The 26,094-nt window shown below is 44.1% G+C and overlaps 4 protein-coding genes and 1 long non-coding RNA gene across 10 annotated transcripts; 1 reads left to right on the top strand and 4 right to left on the bottom strand.

The window, feature by feature from the left end:
• Positions 1-1,395: 1,395 nt before the first annotated feature.
• Positions 1,396-6,643, bottom strand: lclat1 (lysocardiolipin acyltransferase 1). 2 transcript variants are annotated; one of them, XM_037241939.1, is made up of 6 exons: positions 6,354-6,643; positions 4,312-4,479; positions 4,028-4,226; positions 3,822-3,968; positions 3,011-3,127; positions 1,396-2,894 (listed from the first exon to the last, which is right to left on the bottom strand). In XM_037241939.1, the coding sequence occupies exons 2-6, from the start codon at positions 4,477-4,479 to the stop codon at positions 2,374-2,376; spliced, it is 1,152 nt and encodes a 383-aa protein (XP_037097834.1). In that variant the 5' UTR covers positions 6,354-6,643; the 3' UTR covers positions 1,396-2,373. The 2 variants fall into 2 exon arrangements, with proteins under 2 accessions (XP_037097834.1, XP_037097835.1); XM_037241940.1 differs by lacking the exon at positions 6,354-6,643 and adding an exon at positions 4,765-4,942 and having other exon boundaries at positions 1,397-2,894.
• A 2,389-nt stretch (positions 6,644-9,032) lies between these two features.
• On the bottom strand, positions 9,033-16,813 carry lbh (LBH regulator of WNT signaling pathway). 3 transcript variants are annotated; one of them, XM_037241893.1, is made up of 3 exons: positions 16,726-16,813; positions 12,315-12,417; positions 9,033-10,170 (listed from the first exon to the last, which is right to left on the bottom strand). In XM_037241893.1, the coding sequence occupies exons 2-3, from the start codon at positions 12,390-12,392 to the stop codon at positions 9,952-9,954; spliced, it is 297 nt and encodes a 98-aa protein (XP_037097788.1). In that variant the 5' UTR covers positions 12,393-12,417; positions 16,726-16,813; the 3' UTR covers positions 9,033-9,951. The 3 variants fall into 3 exon arrangements, with proteins under 3 accessions (XP_037097788.1, XP_037097786.1, XP_037097787.1); XM_037241891.1 differs by having other exon boundaries at positions 16,542-16,758; XM_037241892.1 differs by lacking the exon at positions 16,726-16,813 and adding an exon at positions 14,062-14,174.
• Positions 16,814-17,551: 738 nt separating this feature from the next.
• Positions 17,552-19,765, bottom strand: LOC119116252 (protein yippee-like 5). 3 transcript variants are annotated; one of them, XM_037241495.1, is made up of 4 exons: positions 19,596-19,765; positions 19,448-19,511; positions 19,211-19,356; positions 17,552-19,119 (listed from the first exon to the last, which is right to left on the bottom strand). In XM_037241495.1, exons 3-4 carry the CDS (start codon positions 19,349-19,351, stop codon positions 18,895-18,897), a joined length of 366 nt encoding a protein of 121 aa, XP_037097390.1. In that variant the 5' UTR covers positions 19,352-19,356; positions 19,448-19,511; positions 19,596-19,765; the 3' UTR covers positions 17,552-18,894. The 3 variants fall into 3 exon arrangements, with proteins under 3 accessions (XP_037097390.1, XP_037097388.1, XP_037097389.1); XM_037241493.1 differs by having other exon boundaries at positions 19,443-19,511; XM_037241494.1 differs by lacking the exon at positions 19,448-19,511 and having other exon boundaries at positions 19,596-19,764.
• Positions 19,766-21,499: 1,734 nt separating this feature from the next.
• On the bottom strand, positions 21,500-23,569 carry fhl5 (four and a half LIM domains 5). The gene is made up of 5 exons (XM_037241492.1): positions 23,265-23,569; positions 22,493-22,667; positions 22,139-22,308; positions 21,881-22,067; positions 21,500-21,801 (listed from the first exon to the last, which is right to left on the bottom strand). Exons 1-5 carry the CDS (start codon positions 23,424-23,426, stop codon positions 21,650-21,652), a joined length of 846 nt encoding a protein of 281 aa, XP_037097387.1. The 5' UTR covers positions 23,427-23,569; the 3' UTR covers positions 21,500-21,649.
• Positions 23,570-23,593: 24 nt separating this feature from the next.
• LOC119116253 lies at positions 23,594-25,527 on the top strand. Its single transcript, XR_005096254.1, has 2 exons — positions 23,594-23,713; positions 24,460-25,527. It is a non-coding gene; the product is annotated as an uncharacterized LOC119116253 (long non-coding RNA).
• The last annotated feature ends 567 nt before the right edge of the window (positions 25,528-26,094 follow it).

A 26,094-nucleotide genomic window follows, 5' to 3' on the forward strand; every position in this document is an offset into this window, starting at 1 on the left:
AAATCAACCCGAACATGCTACGGGTGTGTGGAAAATGAACAGTATGTAAGAAGACTCCACCTTTCGTCCCAGAAAGGGAGAGAGCTCCTGCTTTATAATTCATTGCAGTCTTTTTCACTTTGTCCCCACGTAACCTGCTTAAAAGCGTGTGGTGTGATGAGCAGAATGCCTAGTTAAGCATGTTAGGGTCTTTTGAGTTTGGGGAGGGGTGGATTTTTTTTTGGTGGGGCTAAAGCCCCCCCCCCTAAAATAAACCTAGTGACGCCACTGGTTGAAGTGTATTTATAGTAAAAGACGTGATTTGAAAACTGATGTGCGGTGTGATGACACATCTTGCCTTAAGTCAAATTTTGAGCTTGTATCTAAACGCAAAGGATGATCCTGCTGTGTATCGGCGGCCAAAAAAGATAGAGCTGCATCAATGGGACCTTTAATTGGCACAATTCATTGTCCCAAGGGGGATATTTTAGCTTATCATTGACTCGTGGGGATGTCAACATCGTAGCTTCTTTTCCATTCCCTTAGCAGGCCATGCGTGTGTGCACGCACACACACACAAAGCAGTGACATTGTGTCAGCGGGGAGAAAATAGCACGCTTTCCATTGACATCACTCTACATCCCGTTGCTAGACGACAACGGAGACAACATTCGTTACTATGGTGACCGCACTTCACCTTCAAAGCTCCTGACCTTTTTTTTTTTCTCGCCTGCTGTTGGCGACGGAGGGGGAATGAGACATGCGCTGTTGTGTAACACCAAAATTCTCAGTCGATTCAATCTTTAAAGTATGAATAGAATAACAAAATAAAAATACACATAAACATCAAATAAATTGTGGTGCCTTTAGATACAAGTTCAATTAATTCAGCGGCCATGCGCATAACTGAAAACACATCTCAAGTTATCTTTTCCCTATGAAATGAATGGCAATGCCAGTAATCTGTTCTAGCCGCCTGTAAAAAAAAATTGCAATGTATATTTTCATGCACTCCGCAATATTGTAGTTCATTAATAAAATACAATGACATAATTAAACAGATAAAATAGTAAAAGTTTTTGTCACGCAATCGCACTTAAATACAGCTTCCGGTGCGTCCATCTTGGCCACATGGGGGCAGTATAAGCCCAAGAGACTTTTACACTGTTGAGTGCCATTATGAATCCCACTTGACTTCAAGAACTACAATGGGATTCAGTACAAATAAATGCAACGGTTCCCACGACTAAAATGTAGTACGACTCACCCTAAGATGACGCACGACATTCTTCAGTGAACTTCTCAACATCTGGACTCGAGGCTGCTCCGTCGTCCTGCAATGAGCGTTGCACCGCCAATAATTAAAGCCAAAGAAAAAGCAAAACACATTAAATGTACACAAGATAGAAACACATATTTTTGAATGGAGTTCATTTAATCTGCTATAGTCATATTTTTTTTTTTCCTCCCCATCAACTCACCACAATTACCTGAGGGTAGTCCATGTAAGAGGTCCAGCATCAGCATTTAGGAAATAACAAATAATAATACTAAAAATAAAAACAGATTGTACATTTAATCTGATTTTCATAACAATTCGATCACAGTGAGTGTGGAAAGCAGAGACTCTAAATTTCACCTTCTCAACAGACAATCAGCATTTTTCCTCACATCGTGGCCTTAACTCAAATTGACGCTGTGCCCTGATTCGTCACGGGGTTCAACATTAAGACAAATTAAGTTTTCCACTCCAAGTCTGGTGGTCCTCCTGTGCCACCACTGTGGCGGGAGGGTCATGTTGTCCCAACATCCCAAGACTGCCCCCCCCAAAAAAAACATTCCCAATAAGGACATTTTCTTTGAGCCTTAAGCAAAAAAAAAAAAATCAGCTTCTAATCTCAAGGAACTACTCCAGCCAACCCTCATCAGTGAGTATTTACTTTCTCCCACACCTTTGGCTTTTGTACTTGTACAAACAAGTAGCCCCACCCCCCTGGGAAAAAATACATTCCTGTTTTATATAAAAGCGAAATGCTACCCAAGGAGGAGGTATTTGAAAGTACATTTCGATGAGTCCGAGCAGAGGATGTGCAAGTTGTATGGCTTTGCTCCATCGTGCATCGTGTAAACGCTGAAACAAATATCGTACGTACGGGGAAGATGTGGAGATCTTAAAAGACAGGTTGTCGTGTCGTATGAGTCACTCTATGCGTCATTCTGCGAGAAATTTTGTCTACTGCAATCCGTAGTTGGCGGAGGTAATAATAATAGGAGACCAAATGAGTGCTGATCACAACACGTTCCTCTCAAGCCTCCTGCTGAGGTCAAGTGAGCTGCCTGTAGGCGGACCCCAGCCACCAAAGGCATCGTCAGTGTGCCAGCTCGTCATTGTCCTCACCGCGTTTTTCCATCCAGCATCTTGTCATCCCCGTTAGCCGCCACGGAGGTCCAATAGCGATGGCAGGCCAACTCCAGCAGCTCCAGCCCACCCGCCAACTTCTGCTGGGCCACGTACACGCCCACCACTACCAGGAAGTACAACCTGACGGGAGCCCACAGCCACAAGGCGGCAAAGCACAGCGCGATGAAGCTGGTCCAGTAGAGCAGCGAAGCCGCTTTGATCAAAGCCACGCGCAGCTCCGACTTGCACGGCGGCACCCGCGCCACGCCCTCCCGGTCGAAGGCCCGCGGCTGGCCCGAATAGAAATCCTGCAGGCGGGATTCCTTTTCAGCCCAGCGCTGGCGGCACCACGACTCCAGCTCGTCGGCCGGGGCGGGGAGCGTGGCGACGGGGTAGCGCCGCACGTGGAAGTGGATCTCGCGGGGGAAGTGGCCTAGCATGAGGTGGCGCTCGGTCTGGGGGATGTTTTTGGGGTAAGCCACCGTGATGTCGTGCACTGCATCCAGGTTCGCTCCTGGGGAACACAGGCAACATTTTTTCGGCTTTCTATGTTAATCTCCACGGGAAACCATCTCCTTCTCTGGAACTGGTATCTGGTATCCCAAGCGTATCTTTCCGGGCGTCACTCACCTTTCCGCAGTCGCTCCACGATGAAAGTGAAGCCGGTGGTGCGCGGATGCAGCACGTGTTGGTATTTGGGCAGGTCGTTCTGGGTGGCAAACTCGTCGCTGCGCACTCTCGTGTTCTCTGTGTGAGGGAACAAAGAAAGGCTGGCGTAAAAAAAAAAGAACGAGAGAACACTTCAGCTACTGTATACTCTACAATTACACGACCCTATTGAGATGAACAAAACAGTCGCGATGACAATGCCAGCGGCGCTGGTGAGCACAAACACACATTTGTGTGAGGGCGAGACGAGGAAGCAGAGAGACAAGAGGACATAAACACCAAGACAGATGATTGTTTATTAATCAAACATTTCCCGGGGAACTCGCTAACTAACTCTATACTGACTCATTAGTCACGTTATGTAACAGCCGCAGCTCCTTCGGGCAGGACAGAATAAATCGCTCCCGTACAAAAAAGGGTTTGTATGTTAATCAACTCTGTTTAATTATGATGTCACTTGACTGGATCACCCGAAATGACATCATGACACGAAAGGAGAAATTTAGCCCCGCCCCCATATAAGAAACTGAGCGAGGGAGCTTTCCTCGGCTTAAGGGAGAGCTTTGTCGTTTGACATCAGAGCATTCTGGGAGTGCGATGACAAGCATTTGGTTATGCGCTAGCGCTGCTAAACTGTGTTTGCATTGCCGTGTCGCTCGGTATGGTCAAATGAGAAGGGTGAAGTGTGACTCTCAAAAAAATCCTTGTGTTGAATTAAAACATAAAACGTCCATACGAACTAAAATCCACAAATGTCACCAAAGTGGCTCACCTGTGAGGTCGGTACCCTCGGGAAAGAGCAGCAGCTGCAGAGGTTCTCTGATGTCGCAAAAGTAGTCAAGCATGTTCCCCATGTGCTCCTTGTCCTTCTCCCAGCGGCGATGGATGAAGACAAAGCATGCCACCTGCATGGCCCAACCTGGAGAGCATCTGCGCTGTCATCAGAAGCCCTTGGAAAACGGCCGCGTTTTGACTTACCGAAGCCGGGCACGGCCTTGAGCGCCGCCTTGAGGCAGATCTTCTCCAGGCGCAGGTAGCTGTAGCGCAGCAGGCAGCACCAGAGGAACATCCAGTCCAGACGCGTACGGTGGTTCATGATAATGACGCTACGCTCCCCGGGGACGAAGGCGTCGCCCGTGATCACCACTTTCACGCCAAACACCAGCTCCAGGAGGGACTGTTTGTGGGAGAGAGACAAAATGTACGACTTCAAATACAACCTGGCAAAGTGGGTCGAGTGAGAGCCGAGCCGACGTACGCACCACGGGCAGGGTGAGCCAGGTCGCGACGATGCGGTCGGTAATCCAGCGGTACCAGGCGGGGGACAGCAGCATGAGGGGTAAGACCGGACCCAGCATGAAGATGCTCCCGAAGAAACTGGCCAAGAACAAGGTCAGGACAAAGTACAAACCCCGCACGGACACAGCCATCTGCCAGGACCAAAAAAAAATAAAATAGATGAGATACCGCCATTAGCTTCCAAACTTAAATGGAGTTTCTCATGCTTCGCCAAACACAAAGTTGATTCCGGACATCACATTCTATACTTTGGGCTTTCTTATGAGACAATCGTTCAAGGAGCTCATGAACTTCATGAGGTCCCGAGTTAGAATGAAAGAATGGCGCTGAAAAATGTAACCACAGCTAAAAAGCATCAGGCAGAACTACAAATGCACAACTAGCAAGTGTGCCATCCAATAAAGGTTTGAAATAACCTTGGCCAGTCATAAACGCAACGGCGCTGCCAGTCAATTATTGCCGAGCGGAGGTGAAAAGGGCCTGCGGAGTGTTGAATTGATAAGGCCGCGCTGACGTGCTGAGTCTCGAGCTGACGCTACGGGGACTTATTTCATCCAGCAGGTGCGCAATGCAGCTCGCACCTTTCCACCTCAATTACCGGCGCGGGCGCACACACACACGCTGAAATACACAAGCACATCGAAAGCAACATGACACAGCAAGTGAAAACTCAGAGGGTTTATTAATTAAGGTGGAAAAAAATAAACAGCATGCAGGCAGTGCTGATATTAATAACGGAAAATGTGAGGCATGAATAATAACACTGGTCAACACATTTTTACGACATTTTTAATCACTGATGGAGGAAAATATTTGATTGTGCTAAATAGGTCAAAATAAAAAGGTGGTGAGGAGGTTGGAAAAAAAAATGGACAGCAGAGATGAAGAAATGACTAATCAGTCTAAAAAATTACGCTCTTTGACTGTGCACCTAACAAAGAAGCAAAATGACCACTGGTGGGTCTTTAATCAGTAGTACATTTTTCTTTCTCAAAAGGTTTTACCTAAAAGGCTGAACGTGTCAGTGCTGACGTGCGTCGCGTGTGTCAAACTGGAGACGGCTTACCGGCTTACCTGCCAACGTCAACTCAGGTTCAAATGCGACAGCTTGTTTGATTTTATTACCTCTTTAGATTTTTGTGACCATTTTTGGAAACATGCAAGACATGTCTGTCATTTTAAGTTGCTTTGTTTTGTTTTTTTTAATTATTGTTTATCTTGTGCTGCCATGCAGTGTGCAGGCCAAATTATTATTTTTTTAATATCAGGCAAATTGATGCACTTCAAATATTTTCTGTAACGTCCTTAAAAACAACAGTAGTTATTCTTTGATTTATATTGCGACAGCATTTTAATAAGGCTAAAATGGATATAATGCTAAATTCTATAGATAAATATTTATAATGATGAAGTTGGACGGTCATGAAATGATTGAAAATAAAATTTCCTGCACAAAAAAAATTCAAACTGCATATCTGTATACAGTTGTTAAAAACGTCATCACAGCACACCAGAAAAGAGTTTAGTTGTATTTATCTTTTATGTGCACTTTAATTTATTATTTAAGTTATTGAGATATATTTTTTTAATCTTTAGGTGCACAAACATCAGTTACAAAGGCAAAAACAACAACCTGTTGAGATTTCTTTTAAGAACAGGTGTCTTGGGCGTAATTTCAACCCAATTTCGAAGAGATGATACGACGAGAATGGCTGATTCTAGCGTTGAAGGAAATACTGGCACGTGTGGTAGTTACTAAAATAGTGAAAAAACATAAATAAAAAATAAAAAAATCACTATGGGCGTCATCCAAATCGGATCTGCAGTTTGTAACGTGCCCAGCCCACCAAGTGTTGCTTCGTTCTCTGGCCTCGCCCGAATGCTAAGCTAACTCGGGGAATTAAACTCAAAAGAAATAGTTTATTAGACTGTGCCATTCATATAACATGCCCGGAGAGTAGCTTTCCAACACGCACGTTAAGCTGTCAGTCATGAACAAACTTACCTTTTGAAGTGCTTTTCAAAAAAAGAGTTGTAACTCTGAAGAGTCCGTCCAACCGCTTCCCTGCAACATAGCAACCTGGCTAACGGAAGCTAACGGGCGAGGTGTCTCTTAGAATACAAGCGAGCCTTATTCGGGGCAGTAAAAAAAATAGATGAACCCGGTTTTGGTAATGGATTTCTTGAAAACTTTGAGTTAAAGCGAAGGTGAAATAAACATCCTAACAGTGTCGCCTCGTTGCTAACGCGACCTCTCAACTTGCTCCCTGTAAAGTTATTACAGCCGGCCTCCGACAGGGGGTGCTGTTTCGTCTATATTCGAGAGGATTACCTACTAAATAAAACACAAACGGAGAAATTGTGAAAATGTGTTTCAAAATTCAACAAATTTCGTCATGCCCTCAGTCTCCACTTGGATAAAATATTCTCAAGGCCATTCGTTTCTCTGCTACCATGACTTAGCTCAGCTCGGCATTATACTTCACAACCTCCAAACGTGTTTAAATAATGCCGTCAGTCTTCTTTTCTTTTACTTTGCAGTGGAATTGTGTCATGAAAGCACCTTCACATGACTCCTTATTATATACAAGTACGTATTTCATGGCCCTCGGGTTGAAAAGCCATACATGTCGATTTAAACAGGCAGCTTACGTTCTCGCCACTCTAATCCGTTTTACTTTAAGACTATGGAGGAGTGCACAGAGGGACACTGGATAAGTGCACCGATATAGCAGATGGCAAAACTACAAAGAAACACTTTAGAAAATGTGGCGGTATCGCAGGTGCAAGGCCTGCGGGACGTAAGACGAGAAGATTTAAAGAGGTCGTGGAAGAGAAGAATGTTAAACATAACAAACGTTTTTGTTCTCTCAATGTAAAAACAACAAGTTCAAAGTGCTATCAATAGACTCAAAAGAGACGAGAGGCAATGCCCAAAAAAAGTCACTCTTGCCTTTCCCACGTTGGCTTACATAAGAGGCTCGTGCGGTCCAACTTGAACTCATGTGGCTCTTTTGCATTTATTCAGGAAATTTGATTAAACATAGGGTGGGGAATGACATAAACCTTTATTTATTTTGAGGCCTATGATCAAGTGTTTTTGAAAAGTGAAAACATCTGTTCTGAAGTAATACTGGAGGAGAGCAAAAAAGTGAGCCACATGACACCATGGTAGAAACGACATCATCAAGCACGAAGAATTTATTTTGTCATATTTTTAAATTTTCTTTTTGAGATCCCTGAGCATCAGTAACAAGATTGCACCAAACACAACAAAATATTACAAATAAAGTATATTCTTGATGGTTGAGCTTGATGAATCAATTATACAATTAAATATTTATCACAAACAATTTTTTTAAACCTAACAAAATATTGTCACATAAATGGTTCATTTCTCATAAATATTGGCGTCCTAATTCTAGAATGATCTATCGATGATAAACTTGCATGGTTCTCTCCTGTCTATCAAATAGAGTGCATGCCACAGGGAGGAGGATCATGGAAAAGTCTTGAATCTGACTAAGTGTTCTCTCTCTCTTTGCTGTCCATCAGCCTGACTACCTCACCACACACACATGCATCACTACATGCTGACATCATGTGTAACAGGAGAGCCGTGTTGCAGTGGGTAGAAGAAACGATACACGCTCTGCTTTAAAAGGCATGAATATAAGCAAGCGTGTTGTTCATTAGAGGTTTTATTTATCAAGTCTAAGGTATATTTAAGACATTACGACATACCTGTACTATGTGGGAGGGCAAAATAAAGCCACTATAATTGTTTTTTGTCACTGGCATTTGGGATGAAGTGTGCAGCTTAACTTAAAAAGTTTGGCAAAGGCTGGAGTGTAAAAAGAGTACATCAGATAAGTGTTCCTTTTCTCTTTATGACTTAATGCAAGGAAACATGCGGATTAAAGTGATGCGCGGACTGGAAACAGTTGTGAGTGTGCGTATATGTTCAAGAAGACATTTTAATAGAGACAAGCAGTCGCCAGTATTGTCTACTGGTCGTCAGGTCAAACTCGGCCGACACTCTGGGATCAGCCTTAACATTGTTTCCATCGGAAAGAATTCCAAGAATGAGTGAGAAGCTTTATCAGTGAAACACTTACAAAAGAATGCTACATGTTAGCTTCAGGATAACATTGTTGAAAATTAAAGTCACGTTGTCAGCAAGGAGTGTTACTAGCCAGTCTTAATTATTGCATTGTGCTTTAATGTGAACTCATTTTTAGAATAATTTGTCACATGATCTGTGACCTCAGTTCATGTGAAAATTTAGAGTTGTCCAGATAGCATACCAGCAAAGAAAAAAAGGAAATATTGCTTTTGATACGTCAAAGCCAAATGTTTTCTTTTAAAGAGGTAGGCCAAAAACCACACAGCTGGATTAGCAAATTCAAAGTTTATTTACAGCCTCTGTTAACAGAGCAAGAGAGAAAAAACACAGTTATCTAAATACAATGACAAAAACAAAACAAAGATGGCAAAAACAAAACAAAGATGGCAGCTATTCTCCCTGAGCTTTACAAAAACAACCAGCTCGGTTATAGACAGAGAAACAAAGAAAAAGAAAAAAAGAGAGATATTGTACACAGCCCTAATATCACACATATAACAAGTCAGAAGAAGAACACGTGACGGACAAAATCAATGCTACTTTCTGACATTGAAGGTACATATCGATGCTACATGGTGACAAAAAGTACAGCTGCTTCCACAGAAACAAGTTGGAAGAATAGAGAGGAGCAGAGTGTTCACTTGTGACGGGATCCATTATACGTCCACCGAAGAGAAAAAAAATAATTAAAAAAACATTGTAATTTGCAAATGGTCAAGTCGTAAGGCCACACAGGGCGAGCAATTAGCATCCGGTTAGCAAACTAGCTTCCCTTTCCTTTGCTCTTGCTTAAAACCGCCGCAGTGAAGCGCACAAGTAGAACACGCTAGCACGCTAGTATCAACTAAAGCAGTTTTCCCTCACGAGTTATACAAAGTTGTTGTCACTAGTAAATCGATTCAGCGCACCGGTTTTCTCCTCCTTGCACTTTTTGGCTACAACTGGAAATCTACCCGTGTGCCGAATTGTGACTTTAGTGAAGAACCCCGTGTATCGACGAAATAGTACAACAATGTATCACTCTTGAAGCAAAACTGCACTAAACATCTACATGCTACTATCTCCTTAAAAAAAAATCTATTACCATCTAGCGCTGAACTACAAGTACAAAGATGTTAACTTTAGACTGGAAAATAAAAAAAGAATACAATCCTCAGCTCATGCGACACCCACGACATCAAACAAAACGGCTAAACCTTGCGTAGAGGCAAATACTTAACAGCAATCCAGAGAGTGAACACAGCTGGAGGGTTAAGCGCAATTCTTTTTTGGGTGGGGTGGGTCAGCGGAGCCATGTCATGGCCCCCGGTGTTAGCGCAGTCCCAAGTCTTTTCTCAAGAATGCGAACGACGTCCCATCGAGTGGCAGTGCGACAAAACTATTGCTTCTTTCGTGTGGTGTCAGCCGGAAAGGTTTAAGGTGCAGCGTGACCAGTGCGTGAACGGTTGGACATCGGAAGCAAAAGGGCTAGCGGCTCCTAGTGCTTGGAGTTCGCCGGGGCCTGTCCGTTTTGGATCCCATTGTGATTGGGCTGCGCTTCGTCATGGTCGTCCTCCCCTTCGCTTACCAGGAACTCCTCGGGAGGCCAGCGGAGCTCGCCGCTCTCCACCTCGCCGTCGGTTGGTTCCACCACGATGGAGGGCAGGCGGTCCTTGAGCTTACAGCAGCGCTCAAAGTCCGATGGGTCGGGGAAGATCTGCCGAGGACAGATGCCAATGTCAAAAATCGTCATGCGTTCTTGGCCTTGATTTACATGCCAAGCTGCTCACAGCTCGTTATAAAGCAATACAGCACGAAAGAGGGCATAATCGATAGTAAACCGGCCTTTTCCGAAAAGAGATTTCATTTAAGTTGGGGAGGTGAAAAAAAAGTCTGAGGAAAGAACATTGTAACAAACATGGAATAAGGTTGAGACGTCAAATGTTTGGCCAAAGCCCCAGACAGGGGAGATTATTTGAGATTTGACAACCGTTCCCAGGAACCGGTGAATAAACCCAAGGGGCAAAGTAAAAATTTTTTTAAAAATCCTCCAGGTCCAAGAACAGCATTTTTGTTTGGACAAAGTGGATGAATATTTTTAGCCCAGCATATTTCACTCGGAGACGTTTGCGGGCGGTGGGTCAGCGTCTGGGCAAAGTGCCGAGTGGAAAGTAAGCATTAGATGAGACGAGCGCGAGAGAAAGAGGGGATGCAGCTGTGGCCAAGCCTCCAGGAATTCCATCAAACGCATGAGAAGACAGCAAATATGTCTTCCTCTGTGCAGACTGTGAGAATTTGATCAGGTTAGGAAAACACAAGAGTCCATCACTGGGAGGTTTATTCTCACTAAAACGGGTGAGGGAGGGAGGGAGGGAGGGAGGGAGGGAGGGAGCGAGAGGGGGTGCGGACAAGCGACGACTTTGCCTTTGGACACGCGTCACAACTCGTTTTGCTTACGGCGGCAGGAAGCGTCGGCAGCGCTATTTTGGGATTGTGTACGAACAGGACTAAACCGGCGTGCCTTTTGATACGCTAGCATATTGGAAAAACTCATTGTTGCGATAGAAATATACAAAAGGGATGCTTGGTTTACGACCGAGTTCCGGACATAACCCGAAAACGGAAAACACTTAGCTATCACGGACTTACGTCAACACAATAGTAGCAGAATTACAGTAAAAAGCTGGAGGGGACTTTTATGTTTGCCAGAAACAAAACTGAATTGAATCGGCAACTACTGTAATCAAATCGAGTAATCGTGTCACGTCCGATTGGAAAATGGAATGGCACAGTTTCAAAAAGTTTGTCGAGTCCAACAATCTCTCTTGGCTGTTTTTATTAATCACTTATTTCGTAATACACTAATGGAGAAGTAAAATCGATTAATCGAATAAAACTATTTTCTAGTGAGTCTCAATTCTTACACAGTTCGTAAGCTTGCATCTAAAAGAAATGAAACCAAAGTGTACAGATGGACTCGGTCCGATCAAAGCCCAGGGCAGAAGTTGCACTCTGGAACCTTGAGGCAGGTTTGAACCCGTTGCCCCCGGCATCCGCGACAGGTGCTGTGCGAAACGGCGCAAGGAAGTCGGCCTCTTCCTTCGGGTCAAGCTACATCCTCTGAGACGGGCATCGAGCGACATGGCTTACTACGCCGGTTGCGAAATTTGCCGGCGCTACAGCAGCTGTGCGTTTTGGATGACCTTGTTGAGGTGACAGTGAAACAAAGCCGCTGGAAGGCGCTTGTCAAGAGCACCTGATGGCCGTTTGCGTCCGAGCAATCGGGCGTCACCGACACCTCCTTTCTTATTCTTCGTTTTACGACACGTCCCAGTGCGTCGGATGTTCTCGCCGTATTTGTTTTCCTCCCACGCGCAAAATGAAGACGTATTGTTTTTATGATGCTTTGTTTGCAGGAATGCGCAAAACACCACTAATGCCAATTTTCACTGGCGCGCTGATATTTTCCAAAACATATTTTTATTATTAGTTTTGGCTTTTCATTCAGACGCAGCATATTCTTTTGGCTTGCTAGACTACACAAGGCTTGTTATTTATTTCCTTTTGCTATTTTGCATAGTCAGATGAAGTTCAACAAATTGGCCACAGATTTAAAAAAATATATATACCGTAATTTTCGGACTATAAGTCGCGGTTTTTTTTCATAGTTTGGGTGGGGGGGGCGACTTATACTCAGGAGCGACTTATATACATATATATGGTTTTTTTTCACTTTTTTGGGCATTTTATGGCTGGTGCGACTTATACTCCGGTGCAACTTATAGTCCGAAAATTACGGTAATAAAACCTGACTATTTTATTTGTTTTATTTATAGATTGATTTACATTTATAAAACATACCTGGAAAGAAAGCCTGTCCTTGGTGGGACTGAGCCTCATGTCGTCCATTGGGGTGCTGTTGATCATCACCTCAGTCATATCTCAGACGGGCACAAATACTCAACTGCGGGGGAAAAAAAAAAAAAATCATGTTCACCCACTTGACAGAATCAAATGCTCAATAGCTGAATGTGAATTATTGCAATGCTTTGCAAATAAAGTATAAAAACACATTTTTAAATATAGTCAGAATGATACGGAGATCCAAACACAACACGGCAAGTTCATGACCTGCAGAGCTCCACTGAACCACAGTGAGAGTGTGCTGGGGGGGAGGGAACTCGATGTACTCTTGTTCCATCAAAGCTTGACCAAAGTTTCCAAGGAGCACGAGATTGCATGCAGGCTAAGCCCTTTTTATAGCGTTTTTATGTCGTTAGCGTTTTACGACGGCGATTGGCGACGGTGAGGCCCACGCGCCGTCTTGGGACGCCATGCTCTGCGGCCTTCTCCGGCCGTCTATTTCAAGTGTGCCATGGTGAGACGGCCATCACCAGCTTGGACTTTGAGATGCCTCCTGGCCGCAAAGGGAAAACTGTGACGAGACGCTCGACGTGAGCCGACTCAAAGGAGATTTGGCTTGACCCACTTTAAATCTCAGACGTGTTTTGAGGATATAAGCGAGGATGGTGTTTAACACATTCATTCCAAATAAGTACTATTATGTAAAGGCTTGTTACACAAAATCAATTTAAATGGCTATGAGATGTTCTTTCTTATCTTTAAAAAATATATACATTTGAATTTCAACCATCATGAAACATCTCAAAGGAATGTGCGAGCACAGGTCTGGCTTGTGTCGAACACACTGTGAACCGACAGTCCTCAGCAGCAAGAGGTCAAAAGAACTAATTAAATAGTTTGTCCAACTTGCTTTCAACAAATGAAGACTTTTCAAAAATATATAAATAAAATGTATTTGAACCAAAACGTTGCAAACATAAAATATGGTAAAAATATAAAATGTATTTTAGTGTCTGGCCCTTTAAGAGGCGGAGCCTGGTGGGGCATCTGCAACACACATCTCTGACATTTGGATCACAATGATGGGGAAGGAGAGGAACATCATGATCAGGAATTACAACTGGTGGAATTTAAAATTGTTTTTTTTGGGGAAAGAAAAAAAACAAAACAGAATGCCTTCACTTCTCAATTGACAAATCCTTTGCAGTTGTGCGAAAAAGAAAACGCAAAAAGTTAAACAAAACAATTACCTCTCAAACTCTGTCTACAGCTCAAGCAGACATTGTTTTTATATTCGCATCTTTTAACCACAAGCCATCCGGGGACCAAAATATCACAAAAACCACAGTCCTGGTTCACATAACATTTCACAATGCTGCTTGGTTACAAGAAACATGACTCAGCAAAAAAAAGTACATTGAGGCAACAACTGACTGCGATAATTTGAAGAATCTTGAAAGGTTAAAACGCAAGCAACGCATCCAATTATATATAACCTATAAAAAAAAAAAGGAATAAAAGATTGGACCTACACTAAAAATAGTGAAAAAAATGTGCCTTATTTCTTCAAACTAAAATTTCTTCAACTCAAGGACCGATTTCATTTCAATCATCACAACAAGCATGAATCAAAAAGTTTCCTTCCTACGACCCAAACAGGCACAATGACTCAATTATCACAAAAAAATCACTTGGGAAATTCATGCCCCCCAAAAAGCTAAAAGATAGCAACATACAAACTTACTACTGGCACTCCAATGACAAACGAACCCGAGTAGCTTCGGACGTGAGGACACGCACGCACAAGCTCTGAATTGTATCCCTCCAGAGTAAGAGTCCACTCAAATGAGTGCTTGTGGGGGGTAGTGGCATCACATGACACGACTCACTAAGTGGCAGCTGATTAACCCCTGAAGCACAAAAAACCAGACCGAGACTGCTTTTTAATGGAATTTTTCCAGTCTCAATTACACACTTCTGGGAAATGTGATGTGGTTGTGAAAGAGTGAGGATCATCCAGGTGAGTCATTGTGAGTTCACATCGGTAGCATGATGCGGCATAACAGGCCGAAAATATTAGTGCCGAAAAAATGTCATTCGTCACATCCTGGCTTCTTGGTACAGTGTGGTTAGGGTGGAAATATGCCAACAGGGACGCCGGCCGCCGTGCGCACCACAAAATCAGCTGTGTTCAGCCTTTATGTCAAGTGACTTGCCTCTCGGGGGCTTGTGTAGTTAAATATACACACATACTACTTCTGTCTCGGTCACAAGTTAGCAAGCGAGTAATCGTTTTTACTTTACAGCGGTTAAAATGTTACCTTGGATTATCCTCGATTCTCTAAGCCTGTCCCAAGTAGAAAAAGCACAGAGCAGCGCTAGGAGGGGGGGCAATTGGGCACTGCCCCCCCCAGACTCCCCAGGTGCCAGGCCAGATAATTGATTTATGGTTATTTTCTGATTTTTCTAGGAACCCTTGGCCCCCCCCGAAGGAAAAAAAAAAATCCTAGTTCCGCCACTGCATAAATCATCATCAATAGACAAACGCTTTTCACAGAAAAATAAAACTCCACGTGTACTTCACATTTGTCTACATAATACAAATGGGTTTGAAACTGAAGTATTTCATTCGAGGCTTTGAATGCATTTCTTTTATTTTTCTTTCAACTTTATGCAACTACCACCTATAATAAGAATGGAGGCTTGAGTGAGATGAGAAGTTTATCACGGTGGATGTCATTTCACCCGTGAGTTGGATGCAGGAGGGCCAGGCAGGCATGCAAAACGCAGAAGGGAGTGTGGGGGGGGGGGGTGCTCAAGCAAGTGCGACAGTGACGACCTGAGAAGCGGCAACAAAGATAAACACTCAGGCCTTGCCAGTCATATTTCTACACGAGGATTGTATAAACATCCTGCTTGGCTAAGAATAACAGAACATTTGGCTAATAAAACATAACAGGGGCACAATGAGGAGGAAGTGTGCGCACTCACAAATATGTCCACACACGCATAAACGCCAGTCGCTTTGGAAAGTGTGCCAAAATTGTCCGATAGAGCGCACCTCAAGTTGGATATCAAACCAACGGAATCCTCAAGACAAGAATGCCGTCTGCGATCGTCGCCAAGTGTCACGCAAGAGCGAACAGTGCGCCTCATTGTAAATAGTGCAGACACGAGTAACCCGGCTGTAAATGGATTACGCAAAAAGCGACTGAATACAGAACACACTGGAGCTTTCAGAAACGATCACGTGCGTACACACAGTGACTTAACAGGTACAGGTGAAATCCTCAACATCTTGACCCAGGTAGGATATGGGCCAGCAGACAGAAGGCAAATAGGTCACATGTCAAGAATAGAGACCAGAGTGCTGTCTCGTGTATTTTAAAACCAAGGTGCCAATCAAACTAAGATTTTAAGCCTACCAAAATGGCCCTGCAATGAAAACAGTTAAAATATCTGCACAACTTTCAGTGCATCTGACTTTAATTGTGAATTTAAAAAATAAAAAAAAAAGTGCAGAAGCAAAGCAGTGCAGATAGCTGTCGAGTGTCAACTTCCTGCCGAGGCGACAACCTGCAGAACAATGCTCGGCAACAAAAGACCAAAAAGCAGTTCGCATATCTTCCCCGGAGACAGGAAGGGGGTTTGAAACATAAGTAATGTAAAGTCTCGAAAAACCTCAACAACATGTTAGGTGAGTTAAGGTTGCCTGTAGACATCAAGGATAATAAATCGATTTCATATATGCAGGCAAAAGGGGAGAGTCGAGGCATCAGAATGTTTCTTCTGCTAGTGAGCTGATTAGTACTAGTGAAGAGAAAGGGTGTACTAGTACATCAAGGACATGGAAAAATGGGAACATCCTCTTTTGTGACTGCAGTGCACCTGCAGCCATTATACAACCCGAGGTTTGAGGGAGAGAAGGGAAGGAAGGGGAGGGATAAGTCCTGCAACAACGTAAAGGCAAAAAAAGATATTTTCAACTCTAAAGACATTAAAAAATAAATGTAAAACCTCTTTCAAAGTTGCCCGCTACAAACAGACTTTATTTTTTCCCATTTGATGCTCACGTTGGGGTCGGTCGATTAGGATCACCTGGTGGAGCTTCATTGGAGTAGATTAAGCATTTTTAGCGAAAAGGCGCCTGCTAACCCGGATACATGCTTATTTAAAACAAAAAGATAAAAAAATGTGTTGTGAAGCGGGGGGGGGTTGACTCACCTGAATTAGTCCGAAGAAATACAGACATGCATTCGAAGCGCACCTGCTGCCACTGCCTCTTTGAATGTCTAAACTTCACGTTGAAACATCACATTTAAAACACTACAAATTAAGCAAGAGACTTTTAAAAAAAAAAAAAGACACTAAACTGCCAGCCGACTCGTCTCGTCTTGTCACGTCTTACCTCGTCTGCTCGTCACCGCCACTCTCGTGTGCACTTTTTATCCGGGAGGCGTGTGTACGTACGTCGCCGTCAAATTCCTCAATGGCGAACGCCCCGCCCCCTTCCATACGCGAGCCAATCGGAGCGCCGGCTATGAGGAGACGTCACGACGGCCGTCATATCTCATTTTTGTGTTGGAATGGTGGAGAAGCTGCGGCAGGATGCTATCGATATGTCGTCTCCAGTGGTGGCGGAGGCGTGCTGGACGGAAAGGAATGATGAGCAACTACTTGATGATGAGCCTGTTTTGTATTGCCATTCATAAATGTTTTCTTTTTCAAAAGGCATGACGTCATTTGGATCATGCAAACGGCACTTATTTCTTTGTGACTCTTCCACCTTTAAAATACAACAATAACACGCTTATATGATGATAATGCTGATTATGATGCGTTGCATGTTTGACCTTCAAGCCTCATAAAACATCCCCTACTCCCACCCCAATGACACTAATTCTACCCTGTGGAGTGCGTCACACATCAGGCCTGCCCAGGCTCAGGTCTGAAAGCGTTCGTGGTGCTCTACTGCCACCTACTGGCCAAAAAGCGGCCCTATCAAAAAAAGGCTGAAAGGAGAGTAAAATCCTCCAGAGATGCTGGAAAATTGACTTTTCAATGATTATGTACAAATGGAGTGTCTGCCCACTAAGTGTGAAATTACTCAAGACATTATTGGCCTATTACTGACGATGTGTTTGTGAGTGGAAAAAAAACGTACCACTGTACTGTATTTTCTTTTTCAGCTAATATTTGAGTGAATAATTCAAGATATAAAATCACACATGGAACAAGATATAATACAGAGCTGCATTTAAAGCACAAGTCAACGTTTTTCAAATCGTGAAAATACACATAAAATAATATAACTCAATTATAGAGTAAATTGGAAACCATGGTACCATTCGTAAATGCTAAACCAATCAACTGTCAACAACCTTTTACATATATAAAATTATCCTCAGATACAGTGGTGCCTTGAGATACGAGACCAGGCTTAAAGCAAACAATGGAAAACACCTTGAAACAAATATTGGAACACAAATGCATGGCAGACACTGCCTCCTGCTGGCCAATTTGGGTACACCAGAAGCAGCAGCACCAGGATTGAATTATGAAGCAAAAACAGTTTTAATGCTTTACATTCTATCTAATTAAATGATTTTACTTTTTTTAACAAATATGTTGCAGTTCCATTTTGCCTTGTTATGATCACGGTCACGTAACAAACCCGTATTTAAAGGCACCACTGTATCTTATTTTTTATTATAAAGGAGAGACGAAATGATGGGCTTTATCCACAAAAGCGATGAGCCACATGCAGGCCGAGAAGCCGCTAAGTTCTCCTAGCTCTTTGCTGGCATGTGAATGTTTATTATAAGCTCAACGAAAGCAACAAACTTGCTTTTATGAACCAAGGAAACGGGTGGAGAATGTCGTACATTACAGAAAGCGCACAAAGCCCGTTTAACGAATGGGTGTATCTGCGCGCTCCATGGTGAAAGGTTAGCAACGTAACAGTGAGAAGAATGCAGCGTAATCAAACCCAGCGTGAGGCTAACAATCACCTTTAGCTATGTTGACGTCAAAGGCATTCTTTCCGTGATGGCTATTGAATGACGCTAATAAGAGAAAAGTCGGCACCGTAATCAAGGCTGGTGATGTCATGCCAGTTGTTAATAATCAATGATTTGATCACTGAGACGGCAGCTGATCGTGTAGAGTGGATTAGATTGTGAAAGTCGAAATGTCGATGCTACAATCAGATTGTGTTCCTTCATTCCTGGTAGAAAAAAAATTATAATTGAACAACAGAATTGGTTAACTGATCGTTCAGAATTTTGTGTGAAATTGTAAATCCGGAGTTCAGGAAGCAATTCTCCCTTCTCGATTGCAAACAAAAACAATAATAGTAGGAAAATTGACGAGTAATCGATAAATTGGTCACTTGTTCTTGTCTCTATTGAGTACGAATAAAGCGCACGGCCGCAGAAACTGGAGGCGTTCTTTAAAGCAAGCGTTCTTTTTCCGCACTGCCAATCAAGAAAACGGGGGTCAAAAACCTACCCCTAATCTTTTTTTTTTTTTTCTGTGAAGTCAATGGGCGCAGCAGCAAAGAAGCATGGCGGCATGTTCAGGAGTTGTCGGAGGGCACGTGCTCCTCGAAGCCCTCGCTCTCCCGTACCAGAGCCCTTTCGAGGATGACTCGGCCCTCTTTGTAACGTTGGCTGTCCTCGGTGGCGAATTCGTAGATCCAGCCCAGCTTGCTGTTGCAGTTCTTGCAGCTGACGTCTCGCACCATGTGTCGGCCCGTCAGCATCACGCGATCCTGGACTTCGCTGTACTGAAGGTTCACCACCTGGAAGCGTGTATGTACACATAAATTATTGAATGCAATATCACATTGGGCTGAGGGGTTTTGAAAAGATAAAGTGCGTGTGTAGGAGTACCTTGTTGAAGAGGAACGCTCTGCCGGTGGCGCCCGTGAATCTTGTGGAGATGAGTTCGGAGCGATTGGTCAAGATGGTGTCGCAGTTGGCGCAAGAGAACAGACGCGTTCCACCGATGTGGTCCAAGAAGATGCGGCCCATTCTGACTACATTCACAAAAGCCAATACGCAACATGTTATGAAGCGTCAAATACTTGTGTCAAAGCACACAAAAAGGAGGAGGCTATTAAAACTTACTATAATTTACAATTTCTATCCTCGCAGGAGTTTGAGGAAGCTAACGCCGCACTAGCCGCTTGCGCTAACAGACAACAAAAACGACATCAGCGGCGTCGGGGGGGGAAAGAGCTTTAACATCTTTTTAAGCTCACTGTCGACTCCTTACCGAGGTCTCCGGGGTGCTGGCAAAGTCCAGAATTCCTCTTCGAAACGATGTCAGGGTGGATTAAGTTGTGTTTTACACGTACATACGTCGGAGTCTCGGTTTCGTCGATGGTTTTGTTGTTGCTCTTCAGCTGTTCCTAATTGCGTGTCCAAGAGCACACACTGTCAACATCCGGTCGTGACGTCATACACCACCAAACTGCTGCTGCAATTTGACGACGCTGCAGCAGAGGGCAGCAGTGAGCAAACATGATTTTACAATTTGTAAATGTTCCACTTTGTGTACTCAATTTGGTTGCCAGTCGTTTAATTATGGTTTTATGTTGGATCATCTTGAAGTGACAGTAACTATAAACCATTATACAAGTTGCAGATTTCATTTATTGAGTGTTGTGCCATCACGGAATAACATTTACAAAAATGTGATGGGTTTACTCACTTTTGCACGATGTTGTAATTGTAGCTGGGCAGAGTGATAAATTATGAATAACCTGGTTGTTACTTGTTGTGCGCAGTCCCGCAGTTGACATAGAGCCTCTAGAGGGCGCCATCCACCTCCTTTCCGCACACCAGGCCCTGCCCGTGCCATGTCTCTTGACTGCAGTCAGCAAGTCTTCCATGAAGTGCAGATGCCCATGCATGTCTCGACACACGTGGATGACTTTGCTCGGGTCCAGCACAACACATCCTGTGAGGTGCAAGCAATTGTAAACTGCATTAAGTGCAATACACACATACCAACAGAAAAAAAAATCTCTTTTCCAGTCAATGTCAAGTAAAGGCCTGGTTATTGGGTTTTGCTTAAATTAACGATTATCCTGTGATGTGTTAAGCAAGGTACCCAAATACCATACGCAAACTGGTTACAGAAAATGTTCTGGATGATACAACAAACGCGGCCGTGTTGACGTTCATCCATGGCATGATGCAGCTCGCCATCTGCTCTTCTCACTTGCCAACTTGGAGGTGTCAGCGAGGCGTACCCACCTGACGTTCAAGCTGCTCCACAAAGATGGTGGCCATTTGATTAGGTACAACTGTTAATGAGAAGCAAATCTATAGCATCAATTTGGTAGATTTTTTTCTTTCCCGCAAATCCATACCATCGGTCCACTCGTGTTTATATTTAAACCGCTATTCTTTTTTTTTTTACAACACTTGAAATTTCTGGAAAAAGCATGAACTATAAATTGAATAGATTGCATCCTTTTAGGATGAAACACAGTTTCTGCATATGGATGAATACTTTGACACACATAGCCTGTAAAAGTCAGTTTGTCATTTTAAAGCAGCAATCCACCGAGCACAAAATTGCCATTCAAATGACAGAAACAATGCACGGCTCAATTTGGCATGCGAGCGCATAAAACCCAAAGCGGCTTAAACAGCGGTCAAGCTGTGAGTCATGAATAAGACATGTCCTTTTCTCTCATTTCATCCCCTGATAAAGGAGCCTGTGAGTGGGTGCCTTTGTTCCCACGCTGACCCCACTGTACAATGAATAAAACGGCTTCTCCCGATAGTGCCCTTTTATGAACTGCCTTTCACCTCATGTGAGTCACACAGTTGGCAGCTCTGCGGCCACTCGGGCGCTGACAAGTTACCAGTGTCCACCGGACCCGCTTCCGCAGTGGTACCGGACGCAACCGAGTTCCGGATACGGCTCTACGAGGGCTATAGATAATCATTAAAAAATAAAAAAGGATGAGCCACATCAAACGGTATCCATATGCCTTTCCTTTATTCAACCATTTAGGCCTCCTCATTCAGTGTCAGTGCATTAAAGGGCTGAGTGAAGGTTTCTAATTTGAAGTTGCGTTGCATGCCACTAAGGAATATTCTTGATTTTTTTTTCTCCACAAAGCAAGCAACTGCAGCAAAATAAATGTAGGAGATAGAGAAGAGTAAGTACAATGGTAAAGAAAAGACAAATCTAGTGTGAGACTTGACAAAAAGCCTTCAAGTGTTGTGCGAGATTCGATTTAAAGACTTGATTCAATTTGCGCTACCTCCCTTTTGTAAACATTAGCGCGATGCTACATTGAGCGTGTCCGATCACTTCTCGCGTCCGCAGTCGGTGCACAGGATGTTGTCACGCTGGGTGAGGAAGCCTCGGCCCACCAGGCAAACGGAGCATTGCCCGCAATTGAAGCACTCGCTGTGCCACTGACGCTCCTCGAAGGAGATGTACTTGGCGCCGGCAATACCTGTGCAAAAAAAAAAAAAAAAACACACAGGTCATTCCGCACTTAGGCCACTCCCATCAAAAAGACCAAGGTGTCTCACTTGTGATGGGCTTGGTGCAGCCCACACACTTCTTGGCGTAGAGCTGGCTGAAGCATTCCAGGCAGTACGGGTAGTTTTCCTTGGAGGTGAAACGCTGACCCGTCAGCTGCTTCTTACAGCCGATGCACAGGAAGCACTCGCGGTGCCACGGCTTTTCCTGGTATGTCACGCCGCCCGTAGTGATGGCCTGCCAAATACCGTGCCGCCGCATCAAGTTTATTGCCGTGACTCCGACGCGGCCACACGCACCGAGCTTACCTTCTTACAAGCGCAGCACTGGTAGGCAAACTGCTTCTCGAAGCAGCCCACGCAGAAGTAGCCGTTATCTTTGGGGATGAAGGACTTAGTTCCGATGGGCTGCTGGCAACGGTGGCACAGGAAGCACGTCTCGTGCCAGCTATTGCCTTTGTACTCCATTTTGCGGGAACCTGACACGAGAGAGAGGGGGGGTTGACGAGAGCAAGTCAGACACTCAAAATAGTCACGGCTGCGACGAGCTAACGCTAGTGTTTATCTTGGAAGGGATTTAGCGCATAGCTCTGCGGTATTACGTTGCTGTGCGCGAGGTTGTTGATGGACGGTAAAATAGTCATCGAAAGAGAATCGGAGCACCTGGCATGATTGTCTTCTTGCAGGTGGTGCATTTGGACGAGTAGTCGTTGGCGTGGCACTCGGTGCAGAGCGTCAGGTCGTCCTTGGCGGCGAAGGCCTTCTCCACCAGGGAGCGGCTGCACTTGGCGCACTTGAAGCATTCCTCGTGCCAGTGACGGTCCTTGTAGGACAAGTCCTAGTCCCATCAATGGACAGATAAGTAGAGGCACGTCAGATTTGGTTTTATTGTTTTCTATTAATAAGTTCAAGCTGCAGGCCATGGATGACTGCAATAGTTGGTCAAGTCCAAGGGGGATAACTATTTGGCAAGCACTAGGTTACTTTCACTGTTCCAGCATCACAATTGAGTAGGTCATAGTTCATTTCCACTATCTAATGACACACTTTTTTGACTGTTTTAAATCAGTCAAATAACTTCTAGGTATAAAAGCTTCATGGTCTTACTATCTAGTAGGTTAGTTTCTCACAGTTTAACAAGTGGTAAGTCAGAGTAACTGTAGCACATTAGATGCTAGTCTATCGTTTTTTTGGAAAGTAATACATTGAAATTTGAGTCATAGAGGAACACTATTTGGCACGTACTAGCACTGTTCCTCTTGATTATAACAATGCTTTTTTTTTTCCACTGTACTTCGCTTTATGTGTAAACACTAAGCTAGTGTACCTCCATGGTTCTTAGCATTCATTCACTTGCTTAGGACCACAGTTATGAAAAGTTAATTTGCGAGTCCAACTTTTGTTCGGCTCAAGCACTTGCACGCCGAGTGCCTACCTTGCAGTTGGCGCCGATGGGCTTGGCGCAGCTCTGGCAGCAGTTGGCAAACAGGCTCTCGTAGCACTTAGTGCAGTACTGTGTGTCCTCTTTCATGATGTACTTCTTCCCCAGCAGGGAGTCTTTGCAGTAATGGCAGTCGAAGCGCTCGTTGGTGGACATTGTCGCTGATAGTCGCTCGGGGCGCTTAGCCGATACGAAGCCGGAATGAGGATGAGCCGTGAGATGCTCCGACGAAAGGCGGTATGGAAAAAAGGGGGCGAGGCGCGGATTAAGGGGTATCCACCGGGCCAGGGGGTGTCTTCTATAAATACTGCCTCTCTTATTAGCTGTAATCTCCGGGGGAGGTCCGACGTGCGGCGCTGCATCATTCTGGACCTTTTAAGGGAGACCATGTCCAGCACATCACTAAGCCTTTTCAACTGTGGGCCAGAAAAGAAGGCCCGGAGGTTTGGAAAGCCATTTGGGCATTTATACCCTATCCTTGGTATTCCTCTTAGTGTGCACTACTAGTACGCTCTTACTCGTACGACTGGATTGCGTTTGTGAGGACAAAGGGCATATTAGTAGATGGCCTTTAAGATGGACCTCAAGGGCCCTATTTTCGTAGACAGGCGCATTAAACACTGGCGTGTCTTCTTTTTCGTTCTGGGGCAAGTCTTGCTTACCCTGTTTGGAAATTTGGCAGAGCATGCCGCCCCTCGCTGGCAGTTTTCTATTACATGCCCTCGTTGCACCTTGCAAATTGGTGACAGAAAATAGAGTAGATTTTAAAAATTTCTCTTGTGGTGCAGAATTTGGGTGGATTTGATTGGGCCGGAGGAGCCGAATGGGCTTGGCTGCGTTCACACCCACAACGGCACAGACCGCCCTTTTTACGTCGGCTTGGCTGTGAAATTAGTAACAGAGTCAAACACGCCTCTAGGCAGATTTACTCTGGATTTGCACCTGACAATAAAAGCTGCTGTAATATTAGTATTTTTTTTGCAGAAAAAGCTAAGCTGGACCATTTCTACGTCGAGGGACCGCTGGAATAAACTTCTAGTGCATGTGATTCGCGACTTATCAACAAAACCCTTCTGAAATGACACAAATCCTCTCATTTTTTTTGTGCAGCATCAACAAGTGATTGACAGTCGCCAAATTACTTTACAGTCTTGAACTGTGCTGCTATCGTTTTTCCCAACGGATCAAGCGAGGCAAACATCTTCATAAAAATAGCCCCCAGGAAGACCACTGGGCTAATCCTCCAACGTTACGCTGCCAAGACGAACTATATCCTGTCGACACTTAACATTCCCTCCGTGTCTATTAAACAAGACATCTCTAAGGAATAGCGCACGCTGACCCGGATTAGACCCTATTTTTCATTTTGTAGGAAGATTACGCAAAGAGTTGAATTAAAGCGCAACAGTGCTCAAGCTCAGCGGATGACAATCCTAAAAAATCTTAAGACCTTAGTGTCAGCACCTCTGAAAAGTTCAACAAATCGCGTGCCATTTTTTAATCCGTGTTATGAATCTTCGATTTTTTTTAGCATCAGTGACAGATAACAGGTGCTTCTCGATTATACGTGACACCAAAATGAAAATCTGATGATATTTGTAATCCTCTGATTTTGATAGGTGAGGCCACTGCCATCTGATTGTCAGATGAAAAAGGCCTTTATTTGACCCCCACCTCGATGGCACTCTTATCTGAATGTACTCAGGCTTTGTAAATCCGCCATCGGATTTTGTTTGAAGTATTTACACCGGCGGCTCCTTTCAAGGCGACGACTTGTGGGAGAGAGTGACTGTCGGACACATTGACGTGGCACAAAGGCCTTGCCGACAGCTGGTTGGCATGGCGATGACATCCTAAGTGGCATCCATTAGACAAAGTCCCGCTGTGGAGGTTAAAGACACAAGCGCGCCACCAAACCTCCCTCACCTCCCTCTGGGTACAGCTGGAGCGTCAACAAATAGGGCAACGGTTATGGGTGGGCGAAAAGAACCTTGCATCTCTTCACGGAGGACCAGTCCGGGAATCTTACCTGACCCATTTTCCTCAATTTTCACCAAAATGAATCATGGCATGAGGTTAGGCAGATGGGTATGTAGATTGCGCAATGTACAGTCCTGAGAGGTGGCTCATGAGTTCTTATCTTCTATGAAGGTTAAATAAAATTTCAAACATATAAAGTCCCTCTAGTTATTGTTGATGGCCAGATCAATGCTTGTATACATAGTAGCCTAAAATAAATGTCTCCATCACCCAAGGACAAAAATAAACTTACTTTTAATGATGCAAGGTCACTTGGGTCGTCCAGACAGCAAAGATGGAGAAAGCAACAAGGGCGAGTCCAAAGTCCACCAGACGATGTCAGCAAAGCGCTCCTAGTTCACGAAGTCCTACCAAACGCTCCTTGTCTTCATTGGCGACTTCGTTTCTCCACACAGGCCTTAATTATTGCGTTAGCTTGTCGCTAATTGCTTAGCAAACTCTGTGCGCTAGCATTAGCGGCTAATTTCCCTCACTGACGTCTTCTGCTAAGTCGTTCACTAAACCGACTAACTCTATCCCAGTTAACGTTTCCAAAAGCATCCTCCCTGAACATTTTGGACATTTTGGATAAAAGTTCCACTTTTCTGAATCCACTCGAATATTTGTCTCTCGCCCGCCGTCGTCCATCTTTTCTTTTCTGGCTCCACCCCTTTTCATGACCTCTCACCCCGGATGTGATTACCACATTTCCAATTAACAATTATATAACACAAATGTATTGTTATCCCTCTTTTTTCCACATAATCATATCGAATCACATTCAAACTGAAATTAATACTGTGCC

Source organism: Syngnathus acus, chromosome 22 (genome assembly GCF_901709675.1).
Source record: "Syngnathus acus chromosome 22, fSynAcu1.2, whole genome shotgun sequence".
Classification (NCBI taxonomy): Eukaryota; Metazoa; Chordata; class Actinopteri; order Syngnathiformes; family Syngnathidae; genus Syngnathus; species Syngnathus acus.

Excerpts from the sequence above, each read along its gene's own strand:
- lclat1 (XM_037241939.1), bottom strand. The coding sequence starts at position 4,479 with ATGGCTGTGTCCGTGCGGGGTTTGTACTTTGTCCTGACCTTGTTCTTG. Across the intron at positions 3,128-3,821 it reads CGAGGGTACCGACCTCACAG|AGAACACGAGAGTGCGCAGC; the intron begins GTGAGCCACTTT and ends TCCCTCACACAG. Across the intron at positions 2,895-3,010 it reads CGTGGAGCGACTGCGGAAAG|GAGCGAACCTGGATGCAGTG; the intron begins GTGAGTGACGCC and ends TGTGTTCCCCAG.
- lbh (XM_037241893.1), bottom strand. The coding sequence starts at position 12,392 with ATGACTGAGGTGATGATCAACAGCACCCCAATGGACGACATGAGGCTC. Across the intron at positions 10,171-12,314 it reads AGGACAGGCTTTCTTTCCAG|ATCTTCCCCGACCCATCGGA; the intron begins GTATGTTTTATA and ends TGTCCTCGGCAG.
- LOC119116252 (XM_037241495.1), bottom strand. The coding sequence starts at position 19,351 with ATGGGCCGCATCTTCTTGGACCACATCGGTGGAACGCGTCTGTTCTCT. Across the intron at positions 19,120-19,210 it reads GAGCGTTCCTCTTCAACAAG|GTGGTGAACCTTCAGTACAG; the intron begins GTACTCCTACAC and ends ACACGCTTCCAG.
- fhl5 (XM_037241492.1), bottom strand. The coding sequence starts at position 23,426 with ATGTCCACCAACGAGCGCTTCGACTGCCATTACTGCAAAGACTCCCTG. Across the intron at positions 22,068-22,138 it reads AGTGCTGCGCTTGTAAGAAG|GCCATCACTACGGGCGGCGT; the intron begins GTAAGCTCGGTG and ends GGTATTTGGCAG. Across the intron at positions 21,802-21,880 it reads CTGCACCAAGCCCATCACAA|GTATTGCCGGCGCCAAGTAC; the intron begins GTGAGACACCTT and ends TTTTTTGCACAG.